General features: G+C 33.9%; 1 protein-coding gene across 4 annotated transcripts in view; it reads right to left on the bottom strand.

The window, feature by feature from the left end:
* The window catches only part of ATP11A (ATPase phospholipid transporting 11A), a 113,750-nt gene that overhangs the window by 15,001 nt on the left and 85,031 nt on the right, over positions 1–13,718 (bottom strand). For all 4 annotated transcript variants that reach the window (XM_057390371.1, XM_057390378.1, XM_057390361.1 and 1 more), the window contains 10 exons: positions 12,781–12,854; positions 12,442–12,545; positions 10,617–10,798; positions 9,878–10,129; positions 7,736–7,910; positions 6,408–6,510; positions 6,006–6,151; positions 4,995–5,054; positions 3,293–3,420; positions 1,422–1,557 (listed from right to left, as the gene is read on the bottom strand). In XM_057390371.1, coding sequence (XP_057246354.1) covers positions 1,422–1,557; positions 3,293–3,420; positions 4,995–5,054; positions 6,006–6,151; positions 6,408–6,510; positions 7,736–7,910; positions 9,878–10,129; positions 10,617–10,798; positions 12,442–12,545; positions 12,781–12,854 — 1,360 coding nt within the window. The remainder of the gene's footprint in view (positions 1–1,421; positions 1,558–3,292; positions 3,421–4,994; positions 5,055–6,005; positions 6,152–6,407; positions 6,511–7,735; positions 7,911–9,877; positions 10,130–10,616; positions 10,799–12,441; positions 12,546–12,780; positions 12,855–13,718) is intronic.

Below are 13,718 nucleotides of genomic sequence, written 5' to 3'. Positions count from 1 at the left end.
CAAGACTTGGAATGTCTCCTCAAGCAACACRTTACCTTCAAGTATTAACAGGGGTATCTAATTGTAGACTTAGACATTCAAAATTTGAAAATTAGGTATTAATTCGCTTTAGACCTTAGAATCACATTGACTATGTGCAATGGAAGACAACTAGAATTTCAGAGAGGAACCCAGTCAGAATATTTGCAATACAAACTGTTTACAAAATTTGTACAGGTATGTTAACTCTAATTTTCAGGACCATAATGATGAATTTTGGACATATAACAGAGAGCATAATTGTACCAAAAAAAGATATTCTGCAATGTACAGAAATTMATTCTGTCCTTTAAAAAAAAATTATTTTTAACAAGTGTTCTCTCTCACACTAGAAATTCATTTCCCTGACAGATGTCCCAAAGGTGTTTTTTAATATCTGAACATTGCACTTCTAACAAACGTGTATGTTGCATACAGGCAACAAAATTGTGTAGAGTTTATATTACGTCTCTCACTTTGAGGGTATTTTCTAAAGCCATTAAAGCACATTATAGAATAAACTGTAAAAAAACTTCTATAGCAGAGAGTCAGCAAAAGAATGTAGGTTACAGAGAAGCATACAACAGAATAACAAAATGCAAGGAAGCAAAAAGCCTTTTTAAAGTTTATGGCTCTTTAGCATACCTCATATACCTCAATATACTTTGTATAAAGTTATTTTTAAGTACTAATAGAGTAGCTGTAAAGAACATTTCTAACAATAAGCTTAAGGGATATTTTACTGCTCTTTAARAGTTTAATTAAAGAACAGTGAAAGATGAAATGGATATCATGACAAATCCACAATAGTCTTACCATGTGAGTGCTGGTTGTCATTAGCTGAGGATAGGAAGAGAAGCAAGTAGCAAAAAGAAAAAAAAGCACACAAATAAAATAGACCAAAATATCAATGGAAAAAATAAATAAAATGCAAAAGTTCATAAAATTTGCATTTATGTGACTGCAAAGCAAGTAGAGATTATTTTAAGCTGCTATATGTCAAAAATAATTAAACTATTAAAAAGCTTGTTATATTTAAGATCTTTTATGATCATTCATAACTACTCTACCAAGAGCCTTTTGATATGTTAAACAGATATTTATCAGATGCATGTTAAGCATGAAATTGAAAAGTTAGTATATAAATTCAGAAGTAATACTTGGAATTTATGTTATATATTTCTCCTAATTAGCATCCAATCCTATGTTTCTGCTTACTGATACACAGTATGTTCCATTGCATAGTTCCGATTTTGCAAAACAGATAACCCATCTATCTCACCATAACTCACAAAACAGTTATCATCTTGCATGAAATATTGAAGAAAACAAATAAAACTATGTTCATTTCACCTGGCATAAAAAAAATTACCATTGATTGACTGATGAAATGCAACACTAACCTGTCCATTGCTGGTCACAACTGTGTTGTCTAACAAGAGATAGGCACCAAAGAAAAATACCACAGCATCAAACACTCCTAGGAATGTCCAATAAATAAATACACGCCAGCGCAACAAAGCATTCTTGGCAACATCTCTGTGTGAAACAAGGAATACATATTCATTATCAGCAGGTTTGAAAATCCCAGACAAATGAGATCATTTATACTGTTTCTTGAAAACCAYCATATTTCCACATTATAACTGTCTACCACTTCAAATCTAGCTCCCTCCTCAAAATGTCCTCTTTATTTATTTTTCTTTAATTCTTACTAAGCCCTTTTAATTGCTGCCTGTAATTTGGCTTATTTCAAAAATAGCAAACGCCCCTGTGCGGTTTCGGTGTTCTTTTCAATCTTTTTATAGACGTTATCTCTTTTCCAGTACTTGTTGTGCATATCATGATACACTGCAGATATTAAATGGAAACACTAGAGGTCTCTGGAGACTTTGCTTTATTTCCTCTAGCATACTTATATACAGACTATTGCAACAAAATAGAACATTCATTTTATGTGGAATGCAAAGCAAGGGGTTTATATTTGACTTGAACCTTCAGGTCAAATAGGATTTCTTGAATGTCTTCCCACAAAAAATACAGGGATATCTCAATAACAGAATTCTATACTAGCAGGCATTTTCTTACTACAAAAAAACTTTAAATGTTACAACCTTAATTCTTGTCCACAGAATGGATCAATGTATCAACTTGGCATATAGTTTATTATAAAACACATCACAGTAAATCAGTTAAATGAAGCCCCTGACTTACAGAAACATTTACTACCAACCAGTACTTTCAGCATACAAACTTTAAAGACTGTCTGAYGACCTATAAAGTAACTTCTCCCCACAGATGAACAACAGTGCAAACCTGTATGTGGCCAACAATAGCCTCCTCTCTCCCAGAACAACCACTATCATCCAAAACAGCTCAGCAACAGGCTCTGTTAGGTATCAGAGCCCAGAAGTTTCTGACAAATAATCYACTAGCTTTAAAAAACCAAGAAAGGTCTTCTGAACTACCCTTTTAAAATTAAAAACATTCAAAATATTGAAGAGAAAATAAAACCATGGGGGTTGAGTTTCAACAGTATTCTCTTGTATTCCTTTTCAATTTCACAGGTAAAATATAAAACATTTACATTGGTAAAACTCTGAATAAAATTTGGGTAGCTAAAATTACTTTTAAATAATGCTTTTCCTTTGATTATCTACTGTTACCCTGAAAYGTACGGAATTTGCAGGTACAAGGATCTAAACCGGGCACTATTCTTAATTTAGATGGTCAAATGCAGTTAATGGGCAAGAACTGCATTTCAAGTGGCTAAGAACCTAAACAAGTTAATTTCAGTGCCCAGAAATGAGTCAACAATATGCAGAGGACAATGCTGGACACTTCACAGAATACATCCTCTGATATAACAGCCTTAACATTCAGTCATCTTTCTTTTAGAATAAAACACGTATATAGAAAAAAACAGCATGTTTTCTTTTTTAAGATACTTCTGTACCCCATGATTCCTCCCCCCGGTTGGAGGAAATAAAGAATACTAAAATAAATCATAATCTGATTTAGTAGAGCAGTGATTTCTATTTTGCTCTCACTCCCTTTGAGGCAAATGCATGGTGTGGTATGTAAATGTGCATGTAAAAACACATGGTTATCTGCCATACTTAGCAGACCATGCATGTGGTCTTCAACCCTTCTTTTTGCAGTGTATTTCATGTTCCACTGTAGCCTTCTGGTACAAAAATCCTGAGGACTTCCTTTGTAACAGACAAACATTCCATAACCAGTGAAACTTTGGGGCACAGTGAATTGATTTTACCTGTACAGGGAAGGCTCTCTCTTGAGTGTTTCTGCACTGATATGTTGTTCCATTAGACTGTACAAGAGGATAGGAAGGGAGGTGAAGCAGATATTGTACAGTGTTAGATACGCAGTATCATATAAAGTCTGTAGATGAAAAAGAATTAAATTAACTACTTTTAATTTAAAATTAAACCTTACTTTAAAATTAAATCCTCTGCATAAGACTTGAYTTAAAATGAATGTGTGAACTTCTGMAGAAAAATAAAGTTATATTTCTTCAGAATGGAGGCAAATGTCCCTGAACAACTGCTAATTGATACAGGACACAATTCTGCACTTGTATCCCATTCACCTGGAGGACAAAAGATCAGCTAAAAAGTCCATTTCATAGTCTGGTGCACACAGTGGCTCCTCCTATTGTTTCAACTGTAAGACCAACTCCAAACTACCCAAACTCAACAGCAGGTTCCTGTAGAGGCAGAAATTCCTCTCTGACACATCCACACATTCCCCTCCCCTTTTATCGCCTCCATGTCTATAAAAATATGGAGATATTCAGTGAAGAAGCACAAGCCCTACAGAGGTTTTCAGCTGTGAGTAACTGCAATGAGCTGTACAAAGAAATAACCCAATGTGTCCTTGATTCTACTCRCGGAACTGCTTTCTCACATATGCATCATCACTGTAACTAGCCTGCAAACTTGCCACGTTACTCCACAAAAAAGCAGTTTATAYCCCAAAACATTTTTGGTCATCATTTATACTGGAAAAATTACTATCAAAACCTGCTTTTTTTGATTCCAAATTGTATTTATCATGTAAAAGGATAAAATTAAGCTAAGTTTTCATCAACACATGCTTTCATATCTAAATTTTAATAGTGTTGATAAAAACCTACAAAGTTTTCAGTGGTCATTTGAAATGGAAACCAAAACAGACAAAAATAATTTTGCCATTATAACTCCTCCTGGGGCTTCCTTTCAATGAATCCAAAGACATTGTACTATTTCCTCCAATGAAATCCAACTCTCCCTCAATTTAGCACTAAAAAATAAACCCTTTCTGTCTAAATTTAGTCATTCAATCCTTTGTTTTTGCTCCCTCACTAAAAAAAAAAAAAAAAAGAAGAGGTAGATATTTTCTGCACAAATTAGATGAGAACAAGGGAGAACAGAAAATAAATAAAAATTTAGGAAGGTGAATAATGAATCCTCTCTTGAATGATGGCATTTTTCTGGTGAGCAACAGTTCACTTTTCCTCTACTATTCAGTTTTTATATTTTCTTTTCAACTAATTGAATACTAATATTAATCTGAAATTTGTAATTCATACATTTCAGAGAAGACTAGTTYATTTTCTCATTTTCATTCTGGATTCTACAAATGAACAACTAGTTCAATTACTCATCTTTCAGGATTTCCTCTGTCCATGTCCAGTAGGCTTAAATCTAACTGACTGTACATTTCCCACAGACATTACACTTTGCATTGCCATTTCCAAACATTGTATTTCTGTATTCCCTGACTTTGAAAATAACATTGCTTTTATGATAATTCATAAAACTGATTGCTGTACCTTAACTGCAGTTGCCACTGAAAACCATATGAACCAAAAGTGATGTTCTCTGTATAAACTAACAATACATTCTCAGGGGGACCCTTTGTTTTACAAAAAATGCAAAAGAGAAAGCATGACTGATGGAAAAAGATCAACTAACCTGTTGTGAAAACCCACAGAAGAACTGATATAAAAACTGAGGAAAAATGAAGCAGACATTCTGAAAAACAAAACGACCGTTGTCAAGTGAAATGTGAGTATTAATTTATGTACAATAGATATGTATATCACAATTTTACAACAGTAGCAATAGTGAGCATTGCAAGAACAGTAGAAAAAACTACATGTATTAAACACCAACAGTCACATCTTGCAGTAATTCTGYTAGAAAATACCACTTTACATATTTTCAAAGCCATCTTACAAAGCTACAAATTGAAAATACAACATCAGTGAAATTTGGGATCCAGGAGCACAGTTCAGTTAAGACGAAGCAAATGAAGGACAATCCACAGGAGAAGGCAAACCATGATAAGCAAGCATGGATACTCTGGCTAGCATGGTTTTCAGTAAAGCAACTTTCAGATATTTCTCGCTGTAACCCCAAATGCCATCCTCTCCTAATTATACACTTAGTCTAACACTAGAACCTTGAATTACCCTGTGACAGTTCCTTTCTACAATCTTCCATTGCTTATCAAAAAACTTAGATTGGATCCCAACACTCAGAAATAACGAAACTGTCTAAATAGGGGGATGGTAACTATAAACTTCCTCCACCTACATTCTTCTAATGAATTTAGCATAACTTAATTGTCAGAAATTTCTAAATTCTCAAACACTATTTCCAATGTGATTTAAAAGTTCACTATAGAGAACACCTGGAAGGTACTGGAAATAAGTAGACTAGTCTGAGATGGAATTTGTACGATATGAAAAAGTTTAAGACAAAAATTTTGGTTTTTAAACGTAACATCTATTACAGAATGTAGCTAMATAAAAGCTATTTCACTTCATGTTCAGAATAAAAACAGTAATCCCATTTCAGCACTGCATCTGGTACTTGAGAAATTATTTCTGCTTTGTACCATTAGCTGCACAAACTGTATATAGTTAGATATAACCATTTAAGTTTTTGAAATTTATGTCATTAGAATAAGCATTATCCTACCTTATAAAAGAAGTATTGCACAAGTTCAGATATTCTAACGTAATAAAAATGCCCATGAACAAGCAACATTTTTTTCAAATGTTTAAATTTAGGTATTGCATAGTCACTGTTTCTTGCTGCTTGACGACCTTCTTTGCCAATGACTCCTTAAAAAAAAAAAAGAAAGGTGAAACTATTTAATAACTAAAGAACTATTAGAGAGATACCGTTAATTGCAAAATTATATAATGATTCTGTGACATTGATCTMATGGGAAATCATGACTATATCTCATACAATTCCTAGGATAAATGCACTAAAAGTTGTCTACAATATATATAAGCTGATTGAGACTGCCTATTTTTAAGAAATAAATGGTTTTTGCCATTTCACTTGAATTGATATACTAAACAACAGGCTTACCTATACCAACATGTGCTTCTAGAATCATACTGACATCATTTGCTCCATCACCAATTGCTAATGTGATAGGATGTTCTTTTGATAACTTAATCAACTTTACAATCTGGAAAAAAAATAGTATTAGAAACTCTCCTCTGCARTGGTTTCCTTATTTTGTGTAAGTGCACAATTACATAAAAATTACCAAGACAGTTATATGAGAAGTTCTCTAAAAGGACACAAAACCAGCAATACCCAATGYAACTACTATGCATAAAGACCACTTCATTTTACAAAGTATTTGTTGCACATATTTTTCAAATACTTCCAAACTACTTTGAGAGAGATCAAGCAGGAGGAAGGAAGAGTAGAATAATGGAAGATGTGGTTGAGATGGCTTAATGCTGTGCCAGTGCATTAATAAATTAAGAGGGCTCCAGAGGCAAGAGTGTAGAACTTGAAAAAATCCTGAAATGAAAGACTAAAAAGTTCTGCTTTTCAATCCGTGCTGCACATTTTTCCTATTATTTAAGAAAATATATTGAACTCTGTACATATGCAAAAACTATTGAMATATAAACTGTCCAAAACTTTGACTTCAAATCTCTCTATTACAAATTATTACCTCTGTAAATTTGGTACCTAGTCAGSTGCAACTAAAAACTTCTGCAAACTTCCAGACAGTTATAGTGCTGCCTAAATATATTTGACAATATGAATAAGGGCTACATAYGCTGTACCTGCGCACTGAGAAAAAGACATGACAATTATAAAGGAAAAAGAAGTGCATATTCCAGTACTTGTTTCCTTTAAAAGTTCTTCAGCTATCTTGAGATGTTTCAGTAATGGAAGGACATGTTTTACTTGATACAAATGATAAATGCAACAGGTATATTTAAACATGATAGCGCACACATGTTTTGTCTGGATTCTTCTTCCTTGGCTTTCCATTTACGTTAAAAACGAAGAAAAAAACATCACTCTACATTAAGAGTGATAAGTAACAGAGGTTCTTGTAGTGTCAAAAGAGTAGACAATTCAAAGCTTGTTAGGTTAAAAAGAGAACAGTTAGTTCATTTATTATGTTCATATTAGCATACACCAACCATAACATTTGAACAGTATGTACATAAATCAAATTCAGGTGCACAGCTGGGTGCTGTTTTAGCATACCATTATCTAAATTGCTTGCCAGCAGAAATTCTCCCCTTTCCCTTTTTTTGGACTTTTTCCATTTCAGAAGACACAAAAATGAATCCTAAATTATCACAGTAAGTCATACAGAGTATTAACCTTCCATATTTAAATATGGGCATGGCTAACAAGCAATTATGAAATTAAACACAAACCTGTGCTTTTTGCAGAGGTGCCATTCGACAGCATAACACTGCACTGCAGTTCCTACAAATTTCAAGAAAGCGGTCTCTGTAGTTACTAGAGCTCCCATCTTGTCTTGTTTTCATTATTAATGATAATGCTGCTCCATCAATAATTAAACCATAATCTTGCATATCAGTTGAAAGTCTGTTCGGGGATAAAATATAAAGTAACTGTCAGTGTAAAATTCTCAGACATATTTAAAATCTGGCAGTAAGAATTATGTGAAAACAAATTAATGAAAAAATCATGAGAATAGAATGCTGCAAAATTAACACACTTCTAAAAGAAATGCCTTCTGTAAGACTGATACTCACAACATTTTYGACATTTGGATTATGTTGAAAATATTCAGTGTTTCACCAGTTTGAATATATAAATCTGATACCTCAGTGACTTCACCAGTGAGTGTAAGTGTATAATTAATGACTTYTCAGTTTGGTTTGAAAGGTTCCAAGAATTGCAATGAGGTAAACCATGCTGCAGGAATAAAGTTAATTTTGCAGCACATTCCATAACACAGTGGAAAAAAAAGTAAAAMGGAATGGCCTTTGGTAGTCTGAGGAAGGATTTTTTTTCCCAAGGTCCTACATATAAGGAAGAAAACTGTTCCTTGAAGGAAATGCCTAAAGGAAACCTGTTGGCCTGTATGGATAAGACCACTGTCTACATCAACAGTATGGATATTGTGCCTTTAGTGTAGTGGCTAAATCAGATACATGTTTACTTTTATTTATTAGATTAAAATATAATGATGATATATGTTTCCTATAATATTACAATAGTCTTATACATAAAAATCTATTAACAGTATGCCTGTAGTAATTTGAGCGTTGCTAGGAGTGTAGCCACTGTCACAGGAAGTAGTTTATTCATATTTTGTCATATRCTGAACAATGGGAGAAGAAAGATAAGATGGTCTGCACAAGCCATTTTTTGTAGCATCCAAACAAGTTATTTCAGWGCACCCTTGCATTTGCCTGCATTACACAGCAGCCTCAGGCTCCAGGTCAACAGTRAGTGTTGTATAAACGTACACTGAGGTTTATTTTTATTCTCTTTTCAGCATTCCAAGGTTATACACTACTGTTCACAGGGTTTCAACAAATATGGTTTCACCAAGACCAATATTTGTGAGAAAAACACCATATTCATTAATATGTACTTTAGGTATCTCCACCCTTCCTACTAGAACAGAAGCTACTTTTGGCACATAAGATAAAATACTATAAACTACATTTAATAACAGTTCACAGATATTTTCATTATTTTGCTACCATTGGCACAAATAGGGCAATKCCATTAGCGCACAATGATATCAAATAAAAAAAGTATAATTATGAAGTTCAAGCAATGTGCTGAATTTTGGTATATTGTAGTGAAATATTTCCAGCCTGAATTTGAACACATGGGCAAAATCCCACAGTTACTATCTTAGTACATTCTCCAGCTCTGGGGATAAAGGCAAAAAAAAAAAAAAAAAAAAATCCCACAGTTACTATCTTAGTACATTCTCCAGCTCTGGGGATAAAGGCAAAAAAAAAAAAAAAAAAAAAAAAAAAAAAAAAAAAATCTAAGGAGTTGTATTATCCAGAAAATTTGCATTGCACAAGAAGTTAAACAAACATGTTTGATCACACCTTGTAAGGCCTGTGGTACTTAACCAAAAAGTGATACAGATGACATGGAAAAAAATTATTTATTTAACTGAATATACAAATGTTCTTGTTAAGACCAGTGGGATATAAAGTGTAAGGAGAGCTAAAAAGTTATCTGGTCCAGAGATTTAAGCTGTAAGRCTGAGTTATAGAAAATCTCAACTTAAATAGTATCACAAATGCTTGTTAGCTTATTTTTAACAGTTTTTCAGTGGAAAAGTAAATACAGTATCAATTATGATTTCTCTTTTAATAGTTAAAGCAGTACCTGAAACAAGATAAAGAACCATGACAGAAAAATTTATCTACACAAAYTTACACTTAATTGCCATAAAATAATTAACATATTAGCAACAGAAACTGAAACACATTGCTGTTCTTAAGGTAATCGGTCATTATTTCATTGTTTGCAAAATGCACAGAAGCCCATTTCTGAAAACCCAACTTTTTCCTTACCCTGAGAAGGTATCCCTGGTTAAGCTGCCATTGTCTCTGAGGACAGTTTTCCTTAGGTCAAAAAGCACATCGTGTAAACTCTGCTCCTCGATTTTCTTTGTGGTTAGCTCAAGTAATTGTGTATTTCTTCGGAAGAGTTTGCAAGCATAGCAAGTAGCTGCAGCAGTCTCCATTTTGTCTCCTGTCAGAACCCAAACTTTAATTCCTGCTTTCTGGAGTGCTTCAATAGTGTCAGCAGCTTTTTCTTGTAGTCTGTAAAGTCAGTTGACAACATACATTGATGGATTGCTTGCCAATGAGAAATTCAGAGGTCTTYAGAAATATTTTCATAAACAAATAAAAAATTTCAATATAAGTTATCAGATCTAAGAATTTCCCAAAGTGTGACTCCAGAAATGYTTAGAGGACTACTATATGTTTCTGAATCTTTGTAAGACCTAAAGGTTCTTCATTTCCTCAACACCCATTTTGYAGTCCTTTCCTCCAAAACTTCTGCTTACAACCTGATCAATAAATTACATGCAATGTAAATAGTTCAAATACACTGATTTTTATACACTTAACCATTGTTACTTGCTTACTAGGTTATAAAGTTACCATGGGTAACTTTAATAAGATAAGGGTGTGGAATTCATTCAAATAAGGGATTTCCCAAATAAATCTCTAAAGCAGAAAAAGAGTCTTCAATTATTTTGTCATCATCACTGAATATAAGAAACTAAGAAATGTACTAACTAACCGATCTTCAACAGCTGTAGCACCAAGTAAAATAAAATCTGTTTCTATCTTCTCATACACTTCTGCCAATTTCTTGTCCCGGTCCTGAAGGGCCAACTTTGCACTCTGAAGCAGCTTCTGTACATTGCTGTATTCTTCTGCTGTGAGCTTTTTATATGCAACACASAGTGTTCGCAGTCCCTCCTAGAGAATGCAATCAAAAGAAACAAAATGCATCTTATGAAGACTTTTTGCTGGTGCTCATGCTGGAGTATTTGAAAAATCAACATCATGAAGGGAACAAGTACAGATTGGTGCAGTGTACTGTAGACCAGGATATGGCTCAGCCTGATTCTGTGCTGCTCTGGAAGCAATTACAACCCGATGGACCAACCTCAACCTTCCAGAAGATAAACAGCTCAGTGATCCAACTGGATATATGAGATTACAAGAGAAGGCAAAGTCAAGGCAAAGGCTTCCTTCCCTATGTGTATAATTAGGCAGGATGAGTCAGAATAAATAATAGTAATATAAATAGTAGCTCTGCAGAGTTTGATTTTATGCTGTGCTGCAGTGATGCACAGACAGGGACCAAACATCCCAAAGAGAACTGAAAGTGGAAATCCAACTGTACCATTTCAGTCAAATGAAAACTGGAATTTAGCTGTTGATGTTTCAGACTGTGTCAAACTTCTGGACTATGTGATGAATAAGAAAGGGAGTATATAGATAGTGCAAGGCAGGGAAAAGCTGTTAAAACACCAAAAAGTTTTGCCACCTCAGTTATATATTGCTTCTCACAACACCATTTAACTGGCACTTCAACTTCTTCAACTTTAATCCAGTAGGTCTTTGTATAGTTACTTATTACCAAACCAAGAAGGAGAACTACTAAAATAGCTCCCTGCCTTTTGTTATCAATAAAAGCAAGTGCAAGGTATTTTCTTTGAGAGACTTCAATATGTAGGAGTCAGCCCTATTTCCAATTATCCAGGATGAAAAAATAGCTGTTGGTCTGGATTTCTTTCTTAACAGACATTGAATGGATATAGTATGTAAATACTTTTTCATTTTCATTAACCTCCTTTACTTGTAATTATCAGGCATCTGTCCCATATAATAAAGCTTAGCAAAGCACCTTGAGAGATTTTTGTTTCAAAACAAAAGGAAGTGACAGGATTTTTTTTTTCCACACATCTGTAAGAGCACTTTGCTTTCAGTTTGAGAACTGGATGCCAGCAAATTATATGCTATTTGTAAAACTGGCAGTCATACTGTATTGCAATGAGTTCTGCATATTTTTGGACTTAGCAAAATTCAGTATTTTACAACTCCAAATACTACTTTTAGGTAAAATCAAGTYCTGAATTTCTTTTAAAGGTGATCGGCCAGTTCATAGCTGATTTTTAGCAAACAATAATATCAGCTATGGCTGATCACTGCACTGTCTCCCCAAAGCTTGTAAAGAAATCAAAGGCAGCAAATCACAGTTGCTAAGGTTGGAGACTGAAACTAGCAAAGAGATTTACAGTCTTTCACTTTTCTCTATTCAAAAATGAGTTCGAAGCACAACTCTGAAAATGCCATACTAACAAGTTAATTGTTGACCTCTGGTTTAACATGCATAWCTAATGCATTCATATTACACCACAACTGCCATTTAGAAGATGAGATGAAGGACATATTCAAATAGACTGCTACCCACACAGCCTGAGTAAACCTTGACACAGAATAACCATGGTACCTGTGAAGATAAATTATTTAGCAAGTAAAGCAGGAGGTGAGAACACCTAATTTCTTTTTGACACTGATATCATGTGAACAGATCAAAAAAAAAGGCATCTTACCACTGCATTGCGTTCTACTCGGGCTCGTACTTGGTCAATTTTACCTTCTTTAACCCTAGGAAATATGGAGGAATCTGCTCCCTTACAAAACAGAAATATATCACCTAAAAGAGACAGCATATGGAATTCAARTTAACCAAATATACTTCTTCAAAAAACACCCAAGTTAGTAAGTCGTCAAAATGTTTTCTTCCAACTTTTTTATAAAACGTGTACTTATGCTTGTACTTGGTCCCTTATTTTATAAAGAAAGAAACAGATTGTTATCAATGCTTAACTCCAAAAATCTGAAACAAAGTCAAGTGAAACAATAAATGTAACAGAATGTGACGTCCCTACCTGTTGAAGATTTAACAATTACACTCATTCGCCGTCTCACAGAATCAAAACTCAAAACCTCCAATAATTCAAACCTGAAACAAAAAAAGAATTATTTTTTAAACAACTCTGCTTTTCCTGATCCCTAAACTGGTTACTTCAAGTATATAAATTAAACATGACTTCTAAAATGAAAAATCATGTTGAGTACTATGGAATATGGAACTAGTACAGAACAAAACAACACGTYGCAAATAATAAATAGGGAAAGCCCTTAGCTCCTAATTACTTGGAATAGAACTTGTGATGTTCCTAAGTATCTTTGGATATAGTCAATCTAATTTATATAAGTAGAAGACTGAAAACCTTGCAGCAGAGCACTCTACTGCTTACAAAGTAATTTTCTATGGATAATACTTAGACATAGCCTTGGAACTTGAAATGMTTGTTTACACAGAAGTCTTTATTTAGTATTTGTCTAATTTTCACTATTCCTAATCTCCCAAAGGGCTAACTTAATTCCATCAATCTTGCTCAAATGTTGAATGATAATTTATTCAAGGGAAAAAAAAATCTTTTTAGTGGCTTTATACTTGCCATTATTTCTATGATTTTATTTTTATCRTGTTCCTTTCCTTTCTGAGAAGAAAAATGAAGACAAGGTACATCAGGCCTATGTCCACAAACTGTGATGCATTTGTGAGAAAATTCTTAATGATTATAGCGCTTTCTTTTGAGTCATCAAATTATACTGACTCGAGTTCTTATGAGCTGAGCAAAAAAGGTCTGAAGTAACCTTGGGAAAATTTTTCCACATTATCCTAAAAGGGAATAAAACAACAGCAGAGTTCCTCTATTTGTGTCCAAGAGTCCCTGCATAGTTAACAGAGTGCCCATGCAGGAAGATCCAGACACACAACAGACTTAACCAGCAATCATCTCAATAAGTATAAGGTGAA

The sequence above is a fragment of the Malurus melanocephalus genome, unplaced genomic scaffold (assembly GCF_030028575.1).
Source record: "Malurus melanocephalus ecotype Western Australia unplaced genomic scaffold, MMel_1.1 scaffold_1, whole genome shotgun sequence".
NCBI classification, from domain to species: domain Eukaryota; kingdom Metazoa; phylum Chordata; class Aves; order Passeriformes; family Maluridae; genus Malurus; species Malurus melanocephalus.
This window is presented reverse-complemented; position numbering and strand designations above follow the sequence as displayed.